The sequence below is a fragment of the Lutjanus erythropterus genome, chromosome 21, assembly GCF_056507025.1.
Source record: "Lutjanus erythropterus isolate fLutEry1 chromosome 21, fLutEry1.hap2, whole genome shotgun sequence".
Lineage (NCBI taxonomy): Eukaryota > Metazoa > Chordata > Actinopteri > Lutjaniformes > Lutjanidae > Lutjanus > Lutjanus erythropterus.
In genome coordinates this window covers 6,878,451-6,898,943 of record NC_139337.1, presented here as the reverse complement: position 1 = coordinate 6,898,943, position 20,493 = coordinate 6,878,451, and the positions used below count along the sequence as shown (strand labels likewise).

Sequence of the window (20,493 nt, the reverse complement as noted above, 5' to 3'; positions counted from 1 at the left end):
TGCTACTTTCAAAGTGGCATAAAAAGGTGGTAAAAACCTTGAAATCCTCATTTGAGGAAGCTCGCAATCATCTTGAAATATTTATACTACAAAACAGAGGAACAAAGGCACAAGAACAATACCGTGCACACTGTGGAGTGCACATGTGCACACAAATGCCTCCAGCAGTGCCATTTAGCTGGCAGTATGCCCAAATCTTCCCCAGGATATAAGCCCCTGGGCTCTCTTATATAGTACTTCATGTAGAGTGCACGCACACATGCACGCACAGGCCAAACAATATCAGCATCTCCCACCTTTACAACCTTGTTTCCCTGTGAGGAGCCTGTTTGAAAAAAAAAGGAGAGATAAAGAGAGGAGGACAGCAGCAGACGATGGGAGGAGAGGAGCGAGATAAAGGTTAAGAATGGCGATGAAAATGGAGAAAAGTGCTACGCCAGCGACTCCGGCAGGGAGACAGACAGGAGTGAGCATTTCTGCCCCGCTGGTGGAATTTTGAGCGTGTGGGGAGGGGTGTGTGGAGCAGGTAAATTGAATATCAGCATATCCTGTGGACTGTCAACATCACCCTTTCTCTCTCACTGTTAACCCTCACTGGACTATTCTTGCTATAATCAATTAATGTAAAAGATAGAGTTGTTTGGAGACCTGTGGGAGCAGAGATCATTGATGCCTTAAAGAAATTATAAGTGCATCTTTGGTTTTGTGTGCATTTCTACTCATGTTTGGCAGTGGGTACACAAAATGTGAAGTTCTGCTGTGTAAAGCAGAGGTGGGCAGTGGATTGGGGTGCGTACACCTGAGCGGTAATCCAGCCAGTTAGTTTCGGAGAAGCCATTTAAAATGAGCGGAGGCATTAAGGAGAGGTGGATGAGGAGGTCAGGATTTTCCTTTAATCCTCACACTGCTGCTGGCAGAGCAGAGTGACGGGGGCAGAGAGGCAGCAAACCGCGCTACTGTCTGTGACAGCGTGTTTTAGGGGGGTTGAGGCTGGCACCGGGCCACTGTAACACTGTACGTAAAAAAAAAAAAAAAATGGTCACACTAATCACAGTCAGTTAACATTGCAGTGAGGGTACATGGTATGCATAGCTACACAAATATAAACATATGCATATAGATACCACAGTATATTAAAGGACCAGTGTGTAGAACAGGGCTCCTCTAACTGATTACTCAGAGGCTGCATCTGATTTTTATTCAAGGGTGCAGGTCCTGAATGATAGGTGGAAACAAAATGAAATAGAATGAATAACTTTCAAGCAACATACATTAAACAAGCAATTAATTAGCATGGCAGTACCGATTTAGACTGATACTGCTTATTGCTATGATATGCCAATACTGCTTTGATAGTATCGGCTGACCAATATATCTATCTAGCTCTACACTGTATGTTCAATGACAGAGAGCCACTGTTTTGTAGTGCTGCAATTAATAGTTGATTAATTGATTTGTTGATTGGAGAAAAATAAACTATTTTGATCATCAGTCGTTTCACACATTTTTTAAGAAAAAATGTCAAATATTAGCTGTTTTCAGCACTTTAACATTTACTTAACATTTCACTTTATACCGTCCTCTGTCGGTATAAAGAGCTCGTTCTAAGGTAACAAAAACACAGCCTTTCCATATATCACCCAGCATTCCTTTGTCTCACGCAGACCTCTCTTATTAATGAAAAGCTATTGTGTATAAAGGTCCAGATCAGCCCCATAGGCACACACACACATACACATCTCCTGCCCTAATCACCAGCCCTGTGGATAAGGGGCATTACAGTAAAGTAGCAGGTGCCTCTCCGTGGCAGCAGTGCATGGGCTGATTTGATGGTAATCTATAATCTGTAAGGCTTTGATGCCACCACCGAGCTTATCAGCCAGGTTTGTTTGGCCAGGCTCACAGCGCTGGTTTTAACAGGATGACAATGTTGCACCATTAACCTTTGGTAGTTTTTCAGTGCTACTCTTTGTATCATCACTGCTGTTTTTATTCATGCATGAATAGCTTGATGCTTTCATGGGGTGTGTGTCTGTGCAGAGGCATCTCAGAGTGTGAAATTGTTAGGGGTTTTTCAGTTGATAGGTAAATTGTTGTCACACTTAAAAAGTACATTCTATTGTAATGACTCATTTGGACTTTTTTCTTTTTGCTGTCTTCTGTTTGTTTTGTCTTTAGTGGGATACACTGTCCTGGTAATACAGTTAAACATGATGGCAGGCTGCCTACAATACATTATACATGAGAATGCATTGTTGATTTCATTTGTCTTTCAGGTATTCGTCCATCCCCCACCTCTCTTTATCCCTCACTATAATCTAGTCTGTGCTGGATGTTTGTGTATTACCTATAGTGGTGTTATTAATCCAAATTTGCGGTGGATCCACCATGTCACTATGTGCAGGCTGGAAGTGCAGCAGACAGTAGAACTGGTGGTGGTGACGTGCAGCTCACATGGCGCCAACTGCTTTTATTGGACAATAATGGGAGGCTGCCATGGATGACTTAGAGGGACGCACCCGCAACCTTCCATATGGAGGGGTTTTATTTGAACACAACGTGCTTTGGTGCGCAACTGTGGAAGCTTTTGCTTTAAGGCATGTGAACCATGTATGATGTATTTTCTGGACTGTAAGTCTTCACACAGCAACACCTATAACTGTGAGTGGGTGCGCCTGTTGGCTGTATGATTGATTGTGTTTGTGCCTCATAGTGGAAGAATTTTAAAACATGCATCATAGGTGAAGCACTGTGGAACATTAGTGGTAATATATTTGTTGGTTCCTTTTTATGCTTTCATTTACTTGTCTTTACGCTTATGTGCTTATGTCACACCCTGCCCTGCATGTTACACCCATTTCGATCGGACATTTATGGGATATTTAGGATTATTTTAAGTCCATAGTAAGTGTATTACCCACAGTAGTTTCCTCTCAGTTTGGAGAAGCAGACAAGAGTACTGGTGTAGGAAGCTGAGCAATGTGCTGCTGTGGACAAAAAAAGGCCCACCCAAAACAATCAAGTGTAAGCTAAATTTAGAATATTTTCACTGTTTTACCTTGCTTTCAGACAGCTTTTTCCAGCTGGAAACCACTGTTATATCAGCCAAGTATGGCTCTTTCCAAACAAACCAAACTCCATTGCCAAAATCAGTCATTTTATCTCAGAGAAAACTGTAGTGTACTGTAGTGAACCTGACCCAATCTTTTCTAACACTGACATCACACAATAACACAAACTAAGCAGCAAAGCAAGGCAGTGGTAGACCAGCATCTCTTGTGTGCTAAGAGGTAAAAGTACTGATTTTGCGTATGGAGAGAGTGACTTTTGGCTTACATAATGACGGTTTCTGTTGGAAAAGGCTGTCTGACAGCAAGGTATGGCAGTAGAAATACACTTGATTTTTTGGAAGAGGTGGTTCTTTTTTAAGTGTCTAAAATACATTCTGCTGGTAACCTTCTCCACAGCAGTACTGCTTCTGTGTTGAACTATGGATAAGTACCTCATACAACCCCACTTTAAATAATCTGAACTATCCCTTTAAGGCGGCCATTGAATAAGTCAGGATTCATCTGCTCATTACATGGTCTTGGGATGATGTGACCGAGCTAATGAGTTAACAGTATCAGGTTATCAGATTAGCCTTAACATGCACCTCCATGGCATTACCTCACTGTGGTTTTAAGACTACATTTACACTGTACCTAGGTTACACTATGTGTGACAGACTCTACGAATAATGGTAATTTATTATTCATCATTTTTTTGCTAAACAAATGTAATGAGAATAAATGTGTGGACCAGGTCACCACACCAAAAGCAGCTGTTTATTTGGTCTCACCTGTGGGTCACTGGCTGTTTTTGAGCGAGTCACACGCTGTCTGGCATAATTCACAGCCAGACTTAGCTTCCTCTGAAAGTAGTCACCATCCTGTCTCCTCCTCTGTCAGGTACTGGAAGTGTTGTGTCAGCTCTGCGATGTCCCCCTTCAACTTCCTTCTACTCCTAAGATAAAACTTCCCTCTTGCCTGCAGGAGCTCACTAGGAGAAGATCAGTGGAAACACTCTGCAGTCTGTCTGTACTGGAAAACAGGGAGATATTAGAGTGCGGTTAAGGTTAGTTATGTGGTGATAAATGGAAATTCTGGCTAATTATAAATAAGACAAACTCCAGTACCTCTCGCATTTGAGTATTTCTTGTTCCTCTGGAGAGCCAGCTTCTCTCTACTTTCTCCCTCCCGCTTTCTGTTGATGTCCAGTTAGAGCACCTGGGAGGAAGCAGCTGTAGGTGGTGATTACAGTTCAGAGACTCCAAAATAACCTCTCCTCCTCCCTGCCTGCTCTCTCCCTACATTCTCTCCTTCTCAGCCGCCCTCTCCCAGCCTTCTTTTCTCTGAATCACCACATCAGCCAAATCACAAATGTCAGAAGTCCAGCTTATACAAAGTAAAATAAGAAGAAAGAAAGAAAAGAAAAAGAGCCAAAATGCTTTAAATTGCCTCCATTCGCTGCTTTTTTTTTAATGTGTGTTCCAGTGTGTGTGTGTCATGTAAATAAAGTGACTGATACACACCGCCTGGCTCATCAATATGGGGGACGGTGGGATCAGCTCTCACAGATGAACACAGGATGAATAATGTTAGCTGAGAATTGCTGCATATGACCACCCCTCTCCCCACCCACCTCCAGTGTGTGTGTGTAATTGTGTGTGCGCATGTGTTTACTGTGCTAAAGCTCCCATCAATCACACGCCCAGGACCTTTCAGCAAGCAACACACACACACTAAGACTCTAACACATACACACTCCTGCTGAGTTTATTAAAAGCCAGAGTGTTATCACTGATCTGTCTGACAACAGCTGCACACCGGTGCACACAAACACACACACGTATACAAGCATCACCATAAGTCACACTCGTGTTTGTGGTGTGCTGTGACAAGAAGAGCGAGTCCTCGGACAGAACTGTCTTTCTTTTCCTCTTCCTCTCGGCCACAGAGCGCATCACCACAGTGGAACAGGAAGGCCAGTGTTCAGGGTCACACACTGCCCAGTGGAATTCCCCCTGAACCACAGGGAGCTCACACAAGGCAACACGCAGTTCTGTTTGACCCACTTCAGCCACCGTAGTGTCAGAGAAACAAAGGGGAAGCTTCTCTTCTATACAGGCGGATTTACCCCAGCTGTCTGAGCTCTAGTAGAGTCCTACCCTTACAACTGGCTTGCTTGGCCCTCAGAATCCGATCAGAAGTACAATATCAAAATCACAGAACCAGAGAAACAAATCACAATTTTTTTTGAAAAAGGAAGAATGTGTGAGAAAACAGCATTATAATGAGCTATTGTAGTGCTGCAGAAATGCCTTGACCATCTGTTCTCCACCTGAAAGAAAATATGTTTATTTGGTATAGACCCCAACAGCTGTCACATAATCAGGATTTTTTTTTTCAGTAAAAATGAAAATTTTAATGCAATAATGATCATTCTCACTAATCATACTGGTTATCACTATTTCAGTCAAAACTATACTCTCTTGATATGTTCGAAATTTGGAGATTATTGCACAAAATTTGTGGGAGGTGTGGCAAAAAAAAACCCAGATTGGGACAAAATCAAAAATGGCGAAAAATGGATCTAGATGAAAAATTGGCACGGCTTTTATGGATAGATTCATCTGTTCCCACAGAATCCAGGAAAGAATTTTGTTCCTTAGCCCTACAGTTTGAAAGTTACATGCAGAAACGTAAAGTTTGTTGTTATAGCGCCGCTATCTGGCCAAATAGCACTTGATTTGGGAATGCACTCCCTTGGGTCCTCAGCAATACATCTGCCAATTGTGACCGTTGATGAACGGTTGTTGACAAAATTGAAGGACATATATACAGACAGATTCCTTTCTATAGAGTAAATGCAGGTCCGGAAATGCACCAAGAACTGATAACAACAGCAATGTGACTGGCTGTATCAGCACTGGATGTTTGCGGTTAGGTTATTGCTACAGGGTGTCCTTGGTGAGACATTTTCCAGTAGAGCGTAGTTTAAGTAGAATAGAAAGGAAAACATTGTTCTGATCAAATGTTTCACTCTTCCCACAGTTACCAACTGTAGAGATAGATGACCATAATCTTTACAGATGTAGGTTTTGCCCCTAGGACGAAACTGTTATCAGATAGGCATCTTAAGTGCTTCTACTTGGGGATACTTGACATGAAAAAGAGAGGAGGATCTATCCCAGAAAACATCTGGCTGTTCCCTGCTGAATGACTTCACATTTATGGGTGACATCACATGGGATAGTCCCGAGAGCTCTGTCCAATGATTGCAGCGTGCTTGGGTAATCGAGGTCCCACCCTGTTGGCTGTCGCATACTTCGAAACCCTGGTCTGGCCTCCATCTTTCAGCCTCAGGGAGCAGCAAGCAGCATCTGACCAGAACAGAAAAGAACATGACTAAGCTGAATGAAGGATAAGACAGCTGTTTGCAACTTGCATGCAGTCAAGAAAGTAACATTATTTGGTTGGCAGTTGTATTCTATTCTCACATAACCAATCAATTCAGCATTGGAGTCAGGCTGACTCACTTGTGTTCCCTGTCTACGCTCAAAAGCAACAGTTCATTTTTCTCCTGTTTACAATGCTGGGATACACTAAGCGAGGTGATATAACACAAGAGTCCCACAGCAGCAGTGTTTGACTGTAAGCCCATTACCATAGATGGCAGAGGGGAGTGAGAGATCTGTGCCTATCGATTGCCCCAGCTGGACTGTCAATACTCCCCTTCGAATTCTGACACAGCGGACTAATGGTCTCCCGGGCTGGTGGCAACCAGACACACGCCCACGCACCATCCCAGCACCTCTGGGTGTAATGGACAAAAGAGGGCCCATCAATACATCAATACATGACGACCTGCGCTTACCTGCTGCCTCAGCCATTTCACCAATCAGCACCACATTGAGAGGGTGCATTAACGACGACGCTGCGCACTCAGCCTGTGATTTTTCATCTGTCCGCCCCTGCTCTACTAATCATAGTTTATGTGTTAGTCATACCAAGTACAGTCATAGCAAAAGGGAGAAGGTGTTGAGCTGGGAGAACAGTGGACTAATTTGACCCCCATAGGGTGGGTTCACTCCTACAGGTGTGGTTCCTGAATTGAACCAATGCAAACATGATAGATTGTTTCATTTTTCCAACTGGTCCAATTTGTATTCATAAAGGCAAAATTCAAAGGGTCCAGAACTTGTCATGTGGTAAGAATGTTAGATTATTGGTCATATCATCAAACAGCCAAATTTCTACCTAGATATCATATATCATGGAGCACCATCAGATTTTGTTCATGTTGATGTTGATTTGGCGCATATCAGCAAACTTTAGAGGGCTGTCAGTCCACAATTTGGTAGCAAACACACTACTACTTCACGAGTCACCACAACAGGAAAAGAAAATGTTTTTGTATCTCAGTATATAATTTCAAGACCACATTTCTTGGGATATCGCTACATTGCCTGTGCATTGTCTGATTTATTTGTTATCATCACTGTTTGGATGTAAAATGTCCTGCTTTGGTATTGGTCTTGGCTTTGTCTCAGCCCCCAGTCGTGTCTCGGTCTCAATACACACTGGTCATGGTCTCAGTTTAGGTGGACTTCACTACAACACTGTGAACCACCTCAGCGGTTCACTAGACAGCGGCCCCAAACCACCCCTTCAAGAGAGCCAGAGAGGGGTTGTTTGGTTTGCACCACAGTCCTGCATTCACACCAAACAAAAAAAAAAAGAAAAACACCTCAAGGGGGTAAATGCTACAGGGTTTGGTTCAGTAGGACTAAACATGGCTGATGCAACCCACTCTCATACACACTTAAGCTGAGGTCTTGCAACACGTACACACACACACGTACCCAGTCTTTCTCGCCTGGTTTAACAAGACAGATTTTCGACGCTGTCCATCCGACAGGCCGCCTGTAGTCCACCCTCATGGTCATTTAACAGCAGGGTAATGGTGTGAGCAGCACTGGTTGACTGCTCTTCAGCTCCAGTCGCCCTGGGGGCTTGTGTTGTGGGGAGAGGGGGCTTACCCTTCCTGATCACACGGGGTAAAGCCACTTTGCCCGGGGAGAAAGGAAAGGATGTAAAGGAGGGGGGGTGTTGGTGGAGGACTGAGGTGACAAAAGAGCTTTTGTGGATGTAAGTTTACGGCGTTAACCCCTTTCTCTCCCTGCCTCACATGAATAACAAGAAACCACTGTGACAACTGAGCGATAGCCCCGGGCAGTGTGTTTGATTACCCGTTGTGTGTGTGTGTGTGTGTGTGTGTGTTTGTGTCAGGGGTTGTTCAGGACGTTTGGCCTCGGGTGTCTTGTGACAGAGTTGACATTCTGGAGAAATGTGAGAGTGGTCAGCTGTTGTCAAAATGCCACAAAGAGGAGGATTTTCGACAAAAAGGAAGAGCTCTCACTGCACTTTTGCGTGTTAGTGTCAGAATTAGTGAAGCCACAGTAGGTTGTCAAAATGGATCTCAGCCTCGGCTCCACTGAGGTGTGCCGACCTGCTGATTGCTATAAATGGGGGACTTGCAACGGTTGTAAAATTAGATGTAACCAATAAACAAAAAGGCACTTCTTCTAGGTTATTTCTGCACTTCCACCTGTCTGTGAATGTGTGTACAAATTGTGTGTGTGTGTGTGTGTGTGTGTGTGTGTGTGTGTGTGTGTGTGTGTGTGTGTGTGTGTGTGTGCTGCCTGTTGCCCTACGGCCTGTCCCCTCACTGAGACATCTGTCAGCCAGAGCCACAGCGTCAACGATTGACCTTTACTGAGGCACAGGCGACCAGAGACCAACGTAAATGTTGTCCATTGCCCTCACTCTCTTTCCTCCTGTCACTTCCTTGTTGTCTCTTAGCTTCATTTTTATTATTCACTTGATTTTCCTCTTTCAACTTTCAACCTTTTATGTCTCCTTTTTCCCAGCCTTCGTCTCTCCTGTGTTCTCTCCATCTTTCTTTCCCTCAGTCTCTCTGACAGTCTGTGACACTCCCTCCCTGGGGCAGCCATCAGTTCAGATGAGCATTGTGTGTGACAGGCCAGCTTTGTCTTTTTAAGCCATTAGCAGTTCCTCTCCTCCCACCTTGCTATCATTCCCCTCTGTTTACCTTTTTGCCCTCTTTTGTGTTTGTGTGCGCACATTTCTCACCGGCAATCTTTGTATTAATCTACATAACAAACACAGCCTCGACTCGAGTGAAGAATTGACAAGTGTAAATATGTGACAGCGCTGATGACGGTGATGTTCAGTCTCTTTAATGAACTGGGTGTTGGGTGGAATTTAGTGATAAATCTGTGCAGTAAGGTACGCTTACAGGTAAGCAAGATTTAATGAGCTTTTCCAGTCGGAGAGTTGTTTGGCAGCATACCTCCCTCCCTCCTTCTTCATAGGCTGGTGTAATTCTCCCAACACTACACTCCCCCACAGTAAACTGTCAAGCCTAATACAGGCAGGAATGTCCAGTCACCTGCTCCTAAAATGCAACGGCCCTGTGCTACACTAACCTAATATAGACCTGCATGACATGAGCAGGTTGGATAGCACCGTTGTTGCTCATTGCATATATTTAAACACACACCTCGACTTGCCCCAGCTCAGCTGTTAAGCCACAATCCTACAGTGTGGAAGCTAAAATCATACAATGCAATTATGTTAAAAAATTATCGATTGTACCTATGTTTGTTAATGAAGACTGTACAAATGAAAGCATGATTCTGTACAGTAAAGAAAAACGGCTGGTGCTAACAGGCATAAAGAACAACTGGTGGCATTTCTAGCATGAATAGCATTGAAGTGCTCAGCCGTCTGACCCATGTGTATCTATGACAGGACTTGGATCAAGATGTGAAATTGGATTCTGTTGTCTGACAACACACAGAACAGGCTCAACAGTTTGGCGTGCCACTTGTTGATGACAAATGATTATCGCACCTCTGGATACATTTGCTCATTGTCCGGCCTTAATGCATGAGTGGATGATTTTCACACGTGTGGGCTCAGACGGTATCTGCTGACCCAGTAGTTTTGCTGTCATTAGTGCTGAAGTGGTTGGAGAAAAAAAGGAAACAAGCTATGTAATGAAGTTTGATGCTACTGATGTAACTGCCTACATTTAAATGGGCTGAATACCTTTAGGCAGTCGCTCTAATAATATCCTCACAGAGCCTCCACTCAAAATGTCAAGCCTAGACACAAACTGGCAAAATCAAAGGGGAAGAAGACCATTATACCACTGCGCAGCTTTCAAATCCTATCAGTGTGTAACCGTAGCCTGAATGGAGTCTGACAGCAGAGGTGACAGGGACATTTCATTTTGCCTGCGACACTCCAATGAGGTTTGACGGAGGCTAACGCAACATTAGCCAGGTTTGTGTTTGGTTGCTGCTTGGTATTACTGAGGTTTTGTTTTTAACTTGAAACAGCCGCTAACCGAAGAGAAACAACTGTTTACCCATGTGTGTACTGATAGTTTCCAGTGAAGGCTGCATATTTGTGTTGCTGTTTTGGTGTTGTTTCTGTGTTTGAGGTGATTGCCAGGGCAGTCATTGGTGGATAAAATCAAACTAGATGTACTGAACTATGTGGATACACTGAAAAATATAAATACAACACTTTTTTTGTTTTTGCTCCCATTTTCATGAGCTGAAGCAAATGATCTAAGACTTCCTATGTGCACACAAAAAGGTTTATTTCTCTCAATCAATTTCAATCTCTCAATCTCAGTCTGTGTTAGTGAGCAGTTATACAGCTTGATTATTGCACTGGTCACAATTAAAGGACACGCTAAAATGTGTTTGATTCTTGAAAAGGACATTTATAGCACTACACTCTGGATATTTCACATGGGGGTACCATTTTTACTGGGAGGATAAAGTCATGACCCGCCCTACTCTGCCTCTGATTGGTTTACAATTATATTCTTACCCTAATCCTAACCAATCACTCCTCATGCTTGAACCTAGCCAGCCAAACCAATAAAGGCAACGAGCACAAGTCAAAAAGATTCAGAGTAGGGTGTGTCAGAACTTTGCCATGCTGGAAAAAAACTGGTATCTGTGAAATAGCCATAATTCATAAATGTATTTTTTCAAGATAAACCTTCACATTTTAGTGGTCTTTTATTGTGAGCAGTCCAAAGCGCACCTGTGAAATAATCTTGCTGTTTAATCTATTTGCCACACCTGCCAGGTGGATGGATTATGTTGGCAAAGAAGAAGTGCTCACTAACACAGATTTAAACAAATTTGTTAGCAAACTTTAAGAGAAGTAAACCTTTTGTGTTCACAGAAGTCGTCTGAGATCTTTTACTTCAATTCATGACAAATGGGAGCAAAAACAAAAGTGCTGCGTTTATATTTTTTGTTGGGTGTACTTGGTTTATCAGCCTGATAACTGATATCACAGACTGAGACAAAGGGGAAAAACAGTGATAGATCAACCGTAAAAAGCATAAAAAAGGAGCAGCGAGGTTAAAGAGAGAGCAGAAATAAAGGTAGTTGTCAGAAGCGTGACGGCAGGTTTTCTGGGTTTACCAGAATCTACAGCAGATGTTTCCTCTCCTCACCTCTTTTTTGCTCCCCCCTCCTCACCCACCTTTTACCCACATTCTTTGTACATCACTGCTTTTTCAGTCACCTGCCTGTACTGTGTGGTGTAACTGGACTGTGTGACTGGGTGGGCATTGTCTCACCACAGACCTGCTGAGTGTTGGAGACCTGAAACAGACCTTGCCTCTGATGGATAAAGGGTGGAAGGAAAGATGCAGAGATACTGTAAGCGGCTAGCACAGGGTGTAGGTGCATGGGTTTGTGGGAAATTTGTAGGATGGCATCAGTTTTTAGGTATTTTTTATGTTTTGTGAATACATTAATTGTCTAATAGTTCACCATGGCCTGCTTTAAAGGATCACCCAAGGTCATGTGACCACCCATAATGATTGAAAGCCCTTTACATGCCAGGCATGCCTTTTAACAGCTTAACATACAGAACACACACACACACTCTTCACTCTCACTTAGGTGTACCACTGTTATTACCGTGGATGGGTCTGTCTCACCTCCAACATAAACATAGGTTGGGAGACGAGTGTAAACTTGGTGGCTAGGGCATTGCTGTGGATTGTGTGTGTGTGTGGTGTGATCACACCCTCCGGTCCCTACCAGCCCACCTGGCCTTATTTAGAAGAGCTGAGAGGAGCCAGGAGCAGCAACTCTCGGAGGACGCCCGGCGTAACAGAATGTGTGGCTCATCACCACACTCATTAGCCCCGCAGAGAAATACCATTGCCTGTGACTTCCGCTCCGTAGAAATACGCTCTATTATCTGGGTGTCATTTAGATACAGCAGGACTATTAGGACAGACCCTGGGTAATAAAGGCACGTGGCAAGCAAAGCACGTATCAGGCAAGGTTTCGTCTTTGAAAAGCATTCCACCATCTCCGAGGCGCAGTTAAGTCTTTTTTTGCTTTTTCTAACACTCATTAACACCCACTGACTTCCTTTACACTTCCAAGTGTCATCATGCAGATTAAGAGAACAATAGCCTCCATTAGCATTAGTGTTATCATGGAAAGTGCTCATCAGATGGGAGATGAGTGACCCGCAGAGGCCCATTAGCTCACATGCTAAAACCTTGATCAGCGTCATTAGGAAGTCAAGAGCCCATTGTCTTCTAGCTCACCTCTGAAACGATTCCTATGAAGAGCTGCGCTGTTCCACAGGTTGTTAAAGTGCTTTGACTTTGATGGAATAATCTTAACCACTTGTCTGTGTTCATCAGGTATTGTTACCTGAATCTATCAATGAATCATTTTATAGCCATAGTAGTTGTGGCACAAGTACAGTAAATACAGAAGTGCATAAAAAGTGACTAATTCTCAGGACTTCTTGGTCTATTTTTACCTCAGTTCCATACTAGTGGTTCTGCTTTTCTGCCCTCCCAGGCAGCCTAACTTAGCACAGTGAGTAAGAGTCATTTGATGTTGTTTGGGGAGTTTTTGGAGCTCAGTGTTGTGCTGTGTATCTATGGAGAAACTGTCCAGGATATGACTGGTCCTAGATGTGACTGGCCTCCTCTGGTATGGTTGGCAGACGCTCGTGGAGGAGAGACTTGGCACTGGCTGCCAGGCAAGGCTAAACTTGCTGGGAAACAGTCTCTTGGGACCCCTAGTGCCCTCTCTGGCAAAGTGAAGGGACACTGTTATAATGTGTCCATAGTTATGTCTCTTAACTGCTGGAGCCAAGCAGCCTATGCCTGACCTAAAGGGTCTATCAAGTTTGAGGCAGCCTGTGAGCAACCTAACCATGAAAAATCCCCAATTCTTTTGTTTTGTTATTGGCACTTGAGTTGACCTTCCTGACTCTGTGGGAGGAAGGCTGTTGTTTTAACAAAACCAGCAGCGTTTACCTCAGCACTGAATGAGGCGCCTCACCTTGAGACGGCATACTTGAGGTTTTGAATGGCAAGGCTTTGTTTTACTTTGGTTCGAGCTGGGTTTTTTTGTAGTGGTTGGCTTCCCTGAGAAAATGGCATTGCAGAGCCGCAAGGGCAGACTCTGTGACGGCAGGGCCTGCGCTCTTTGAGGATGCCTGTGGTAGTTCCACCGCTGCCTGCCTGGCCCTGAGCTCCGAATGAGATAAGTGGCGTACCTCAATGAGGGAGCCTGTACCAAGGCTAAATATAGAGACAGAAGAGAGGTAGAAGGCCAGACAAATAGTTGCTGCTGCTCACGATGAGTCAATCTGTCTAATCACAAGCAGAACAGCAGCAGACCTCAGAATATGTGTCAGTCAGTTGACTGAAATTAGTAGCATGGAGAGAGCACACCCTTTGATCTGTCTCTTTAAGAGCCAAACTAAGGGAAAAGTGTTTTGGTTGGACATTCCAGACATAACTCCTACACGTTCTGGTATGGAGTTGTCGGCCTGCACACACGACGTATGGGTTTTGGGTTCCTTACAGATGTCCTTATAGGTAATGCATCAAGATAAAAGCCAACTTCAGATACTAATGTGTTTGTTCACAGGCTATATATGTTTCTCTGTGTCCTCATCTAAAGCTCAGCTATTAAGCCAGTCACTCACACCTTAAGGGCCTCAGAGCACAGAGATAGCTCACTCCCACAGAGGTTGAGATACTGCCATTCCTATCTGGCACGCCTCAGTGTACAAAAGCACAAACCAAGCCATCTGCTGCAATACGAGTACGACTCTACAGCAGGGGTTCCCAAACTTTTTCAGCTCAAGAACTAAAAAAGAAATTTGGTGTCTCCTCATGAGCCAAGTAAATCACGAAGTGCCACATTTCCCTCCAGTTATAAATTGATAAAGACCACAACAAACTATAACATGTATTTATTTAATTATAAAAGTACATCACAGCAATATTCAAAATTGCTGAGTGTAATGTTAAGTTTCTCTCCACCTCATAATGAACTTGCACTGTCCAGTGAAATGCTGAAGTGCTTAAAATGCAAAATGCTAAAATATTGTAGTCACAGCCCACATTTCCCATAATGCCTGGACTGAGCAGACTGTTAAATTAGCTGTTTTATGTTCCCAAATGCAAATGTTACTTTTTTCCTAGTGTTTGCTCCATGTTCTGTTGAGAACAAGGTGGTTTATGTTGGTAGCCTAATTGACATTTTTGTGCTGATGTATAGTTTTAACCATTACTTTTCTTTTTTTTTTTTTCTTTTTTTTTTTTACCCCAGCTGTGTTTAGCTACTGTTTTTAAAACTTCTCTCTTGTTCACTAGCTAGCTCTAGGAAAGGAGAAAGTTGACCAAGGCTCCAGGTTTGCTCAACTGTTATTTTAACACAGAGCTAAAGGTGGGGAAATTGCGAAGGGTCAATTGAAAAAATATGATATGCGTGTTACTGTAGGCAACACAGTTAAAGAATGTATGTTAATATTGGTTTGAGAACACTTCTCTACAGTGACTTTAAGTTCCTTAAATATGTCTTATTCACCAACCAGGCCAGGATCAAATAGCATGAGCCTAAAATAAGTGCCAGCAAGTTTATACAATTACAGGACAGAATCTGCAAAACAAACCTGTGTCAAGGGACACAGCTCTCTGCTGACAGATCAGTGATGATCTGTCTGCCAAGGTGATCCCTTCCCATGGGGTAACGTTGGGCCTGTTTTGGGAGTAACCCACCCAGTCACCCATTCCTTTGCCAGTAATTGATACAGCCTGGCAGGTGTCATAACAACACAGCCCTCTCTACTGCAGGCATATGTAAGTGTGGCTGACATGGACTGTCTGGCACTGTCCTTCAGAAGACTCTGGGAACTTTGCAAGAGGGAAAGAGGGTGACGAGTGATGGTGAGGGTGGAGAAATTCAAGCAGATTTGGCTTCAGTCATTCACTAATGGTATTACTGGGGAACTCCAGCCATTGCCAGCAATAGCATATAAATGAAGCGTGTTGCAAAGAGGCATTCATTTCACATCAGCTCATGTGCTACCATCTAAAATCGTTGGAATTAGGACAAGGATGCATTAGGTCTTCCTTGGTTTATCATGTGATGTAGATAGCTGTAATCAAGAAATGTGGAGGCTATTGAGCTCCCATTGATTATGTCCTATTACCTAGATCCATAGCATGTTTCTGTGTGGGAGGGTGCTGTAAAGGTGTGATCTACAGTCAGGGGTTGTGTGCTAACATAAAGCCAAAGCTGTGGTTGGAGGCTATTATTTTCTCAGGTGTTCAACCCATGGAGGAGAGCAAACTTTCTGAAGTAAAGCTCTTCACCTCCTCCACCTACCACTGCTTTCTCTCTCAGCTGCGTAGGAGTCTTCCTCCTGTTGTGTGCTAGCATGCTAGCGCTAATGAGGCCAGCTGTCCAAACGCTCAGCCGGTCAGCCAGAAGGGACTGCAGCCTTTGTTGACGCTAGGTGTTACATCTCCTGTTGGAGCACACATTTTTGTTTCAACACCGCCAACCATTTGGCGCAGCACAACGGTCTCTGTTCAGCCCCCCACACTGACCAATGACACCACCAATCCTTTACTCTCTCTCCCACCAACCTTTTACTGTACTTTGCAGCTCCCACTTTTATTGTCCCGCTGGCCGTTGCCACCTCCCGTCTGCACACACCAGCACATTGATTTTCTCTCTACAGCTTTATATTTGATCATTTTCTCTTGACACGGCCGCCGCAGAGTGTTGCCTTTGTAATCGCTGACCTCAGCTCCACACCTGAGTGGCTGTGGCCCTAAAACAGCCTCTCAGACTCGTCCTAAAGCACCTTCTGTTTCAGAATGAAGTGTTGCACCCTGTTTGGGGTGCTGAATGGACAATACATCACCTGGCAGAGTTGCTCTGACAGAAAAGAGAGGTAGGGATGAGGAGAGGAGAGGGAGGTGGTGTATGGCAGGCAAGGGAGGGAAGAACAAGGACAGCAGGTTTATACAGTCTATATAAATCCAATTAATTATCAGTTTATTTGAATGGGATCCCAGCTTTGTAGCTCCCATCTCTTTAATGGTTCTATTGGCTTGCCTGTTAAGAATCTTAAAGGGATAGTTCAGATTATTTGATAAGGGCTTGCATGACGTACTTATCAATAGTCAGTGTATTATGTGCAGTAGATGACATGCCCTCAATTAGGAGAAGCAGAGAGGAGTACCACCATGGCAATGAACTGCCATGGATAAGGTCAGACAGCCTTTTCTGGTGGGAAATTATCATTATATAACCGAAATATCACTCTCTCCTAACCAACCAAACTCCATAGGAAAAATCTTTTATTTTACCTTGCAGGACACAGGAGTTGCTGGTCCACTGCTGCCTCGATTTGTTAGTTTGATTGTGTTTTCATGTGACTCTGGTTAATCTGAACTAACCCTTTAAAACATTAAGGTCACACAATAACACAAACAAACTGTTGACCAAGCCAGTGATATACAGTCTACACTTCAATTGAATTTTTTTAAGTACACTTTTTGTTAAGTGACTAAAAATATGTTGTGCTGGTATTCCTCTCTGCGTCTCCTAGCTGGAGGTGTGCTGACCACCATCTACTGTAGGTAATACACTGACTGTCGATAAACACCTCATACAACCCCACCTCAAATAATCCAAACTATCCCTTTAAATAGACTATGACAGGTAGCCTGGATGGCAATCCAGGTACAAAGGATGTGTGTCACCCCTGACTGAGCTCTTGAGAAGTACAATATGGAAGTGGTCACATCACGGTAAAGAAAACAAAAAGATAATATTGTGGAGTGAGGAATAGTGTGAAGAGAGGAAAGAGGTTGAGAATGAAATAGCTCTCCTGATGAACCCCGATAGGATTTCGCAGCTGCGGCACAGCGGTGATGACCCTGCGAATGACTCGCCAAATAACAGCGCTTCTCCCTCCTCCTCCGCCACCTTTTCATCCGTCCGCCCCCACACCTCCCTCCTCCCACCTCCCCCTCAGCCTGAACCCTGCATGTCTACTGAGTCTTTGTGAATACCAACCGGTTGTAATGACCTGCACAATGCAGAGAGAAAGGGAGAGACCTCACCAAAACAATTCTCATTGATTGAAACGGAGGATCGTGATTCTCCCAGATACGCCTCCTCCCGACAAAAAACATGAGCAGCCACTTCAGAAAGAGGTGGGCGAGTGGGGTTGGGGTGAGTGAAGATAGAGAGAAAAAAAATGTTCAGGTGCTTTTGTACTGGCAGTGCATATTCAGAGAGTGAATGCAGGTGGTGTGTGTGTGTGTGTGTGCAGTTTGTATGATGTGAGATAAAGTAGCTGGAGAGGTAGTTTGAGCGCTGCAGCCTGGGCCCTCTGCTGACTGGGCTGCTCTCACTGGAGAATTGATTTGGCCTCCGAGAGGATCTGTAGCTCTCTCAGTGGAACAGAGGGATGGAGGGGTGGGGAGAGAAATGGAAGGAGAGTGGGTGGAAGTAACACAGGTGGAATTGAGAGATGGAGGAACTGGTGGGAAATGAAAAGAAGACACAGAAACACACACTCGCTCACACAGCACTCACACACATCTGAAGCAGACAGTCGGTCAGGAAAATTTACTCCCCGTAATAACCCTCTCTGTAGGCTGGCTGTCTCTGTGTCTCCTGGCTCCTTCAGCCCATAACACAACCGACCAGGTCACACCGACTCCCACACAGCACACACACCACTTCAGCCTGCAATCTAATGATCTCACACACTGGTACTGTGTGTGTCGGAAAGTGTCTCAGTGTGAATTTTCTCTGTTTCTCTGCAACGTGGAGTCTGTTGTTCCAAAGTCTGTCTTTACTGTGAGTTCATATCATTTTCAAATTTTCTAGTTTACTTTTACTACTTTGAGACCTTGGGTACTGATCCTGGGGGGGCGGAGCTGACTTGTTCACCCTGAGTTTTAAAAAACATGAAGTTGTCCCCCCATAAATTATTGCGAAAGAAATTGTATAATAATAACAATAGAAGCTCACTCCACGTTTGAAATAATTAACACATAAGCACAACACTTTTAGCAGGTTTATGTTTTCCGTATCTACCCTGCGACATCATATGAACGACATTATGTCACTTGCGTCTGGATTAAACAAGCACCCTAGTGCTGGACTTGTCAATACATGTAGTGTACATCTGTGTCAAACACTTCATCACAGGTTAGTTAATGACGTTAAGGAGTAAATGACGTGTGCCAATAGTAAAGGTGCACAGAGATGTTATTATTTGTATTTTAATCTGTTCAACCAACAAAATTATTTGTCTCTGTATCTGTATTTGGACAGAAGACCAGAAGTGGGTGTGGTTTCTGTGAGAAACCACTTTAAATCAGCCAAAAGTTGTATGTTCTAATCTAATATTCACTGGCAGTAAAATTGTTGTTAATTATTTAATATTGGCATTAGGGTTGCAAATTTCGTGCATTTTTGTCAACCAATATTTGAAAATGCTGGTAATCAATTAATTGATTACTGATTTTTCATTAATAAGATGCCAGTTGCCTGTTTTTTTTTCTCATTTGTTCTCATTTAAAGTTAAAGTTAAAGAATCCTTATTCAACAAATGTCTCCACCAAACAAAACTTTATAGACTGTTTCATTAATTATTAATAAATACGTTTTTTTATCTGTTAAATTTTTAATGGGACTTAATTGAGTAATGATTAATCATTAACCTCCCTCATTGGCATATAATTAATCATGTAATTTCTGTCCACATCCTCATACTGTACTTCTCATCTCTCTCTCTCTCTCTGGCTTTTTTAAAAAATGTTTATCTGAGCAGATTTTTATGAACAGCCTGGATCTTACCACCACCCCTCTTTTAACTAGGGGATATTGTAAGATCAGAAACTGGAAAAAATGTTTTCTAAATTGAGAGATTCTGTTTCTCATTGGAAATAAAAACTCTACCGACATTTAAATATATAAAGTGTTATTCAGTTGAAGGGACTAATTATGGTGCATGAAATCAGTGATTGATTAAGGTAGATTTAACCATTTTTATGTATGCTGAGGTAATCATGGAGCTGCCTTTTTCAAACAAGCAACTGAAGAAATATATGTTTCCATTGCACATTTGTATTTTCCCAAATAACAGATTCGGATGCATCCCTGGCTGATGCTGACAGTGCCAGCAGATCAAAGCAAATCAGAAAAGAGTCGTAGTGATGGTGTAACTAAAGATTTGACAGTGAAAGAATGACCCTTCCATAAAACACCTGCCTTTAGAATGGGGTTTGGTTTGCAGTCTGTCTACTTAAAAGACCGCCGGGAATAGAGGGTATTTTAACGCTCTGAGAAGATAAGTCCAGGGCTGAATTTCACCGCTGTCCCCTCTAATTTGTAACGAGATCTGCGCCCTTGATTGAGGCATCAGAATGGTCAGTTGCAGTATTTTTCATAGCCTTCATTCACTCTGTTGTTAGTGCCCTGGCTGTTTTATTCTCTCCTGCTTTAACAACCCACTCTCCCCGTAGGGATCATTTAAAGTTTCATCTCATCTATTGAAGTTAGGCCATGGTCTATTTAATTGGTGTTTCCAGCTCCCTGCCCCCACCTCCTTCAACCATTCCCTTTAATAGTTTTGACATTTAAATGACATAGTATATATATTTAACCTCTCTGACTCATGCCCTTTCACATTGAGTGCTCATAATCAAGATACAGCCCACCCTCCCATTATCTTTATCAGGGGAATAAATAATGTGTGCAACCTGTTCACTCTCCTTAAAAGACTAATTTAAGAAATAGACATTATCTGACCAGCCATTCTCACCTCTGTCCCCGGTGTCTTCTCTCACAGTGACTAACTACAACAATGTGGTGGAGGCCGGCTCAGACTCGGATGATGAGGACAAGCTGCACATCGTGGAGGAGGAGGGCAGCCTGGCGGACGGGGCGGACTGCGACAGCACCCTGCCAGACGACGAACACCCCAGGGAGCGCTGCTGGGACGGAGGTGAGAGCAGACGCACACTCAT

General features: G+C 43.5%; 1 protein-coding gene across 1 annotated transcript in view; it reads left to right on the top strand.

Annotated features, from left to right (window-relative positions):
* LOC146307239 (zinc finger E-box-binding homeobox 1-like) overlaps positions 1 to 20,493 on the top strand; it is a 68,369-nt gene that overhangs the window by 25,728 nt on the left and 22,148 nt on the right. Inside the window, 1 exon segment of the mRNA XM_084746791.1 lies at positions 20,316 to 20,471. Coding sequence (XP_084602917.1) covers positions 20,316 to 20,471 — 156 coding nt within the window.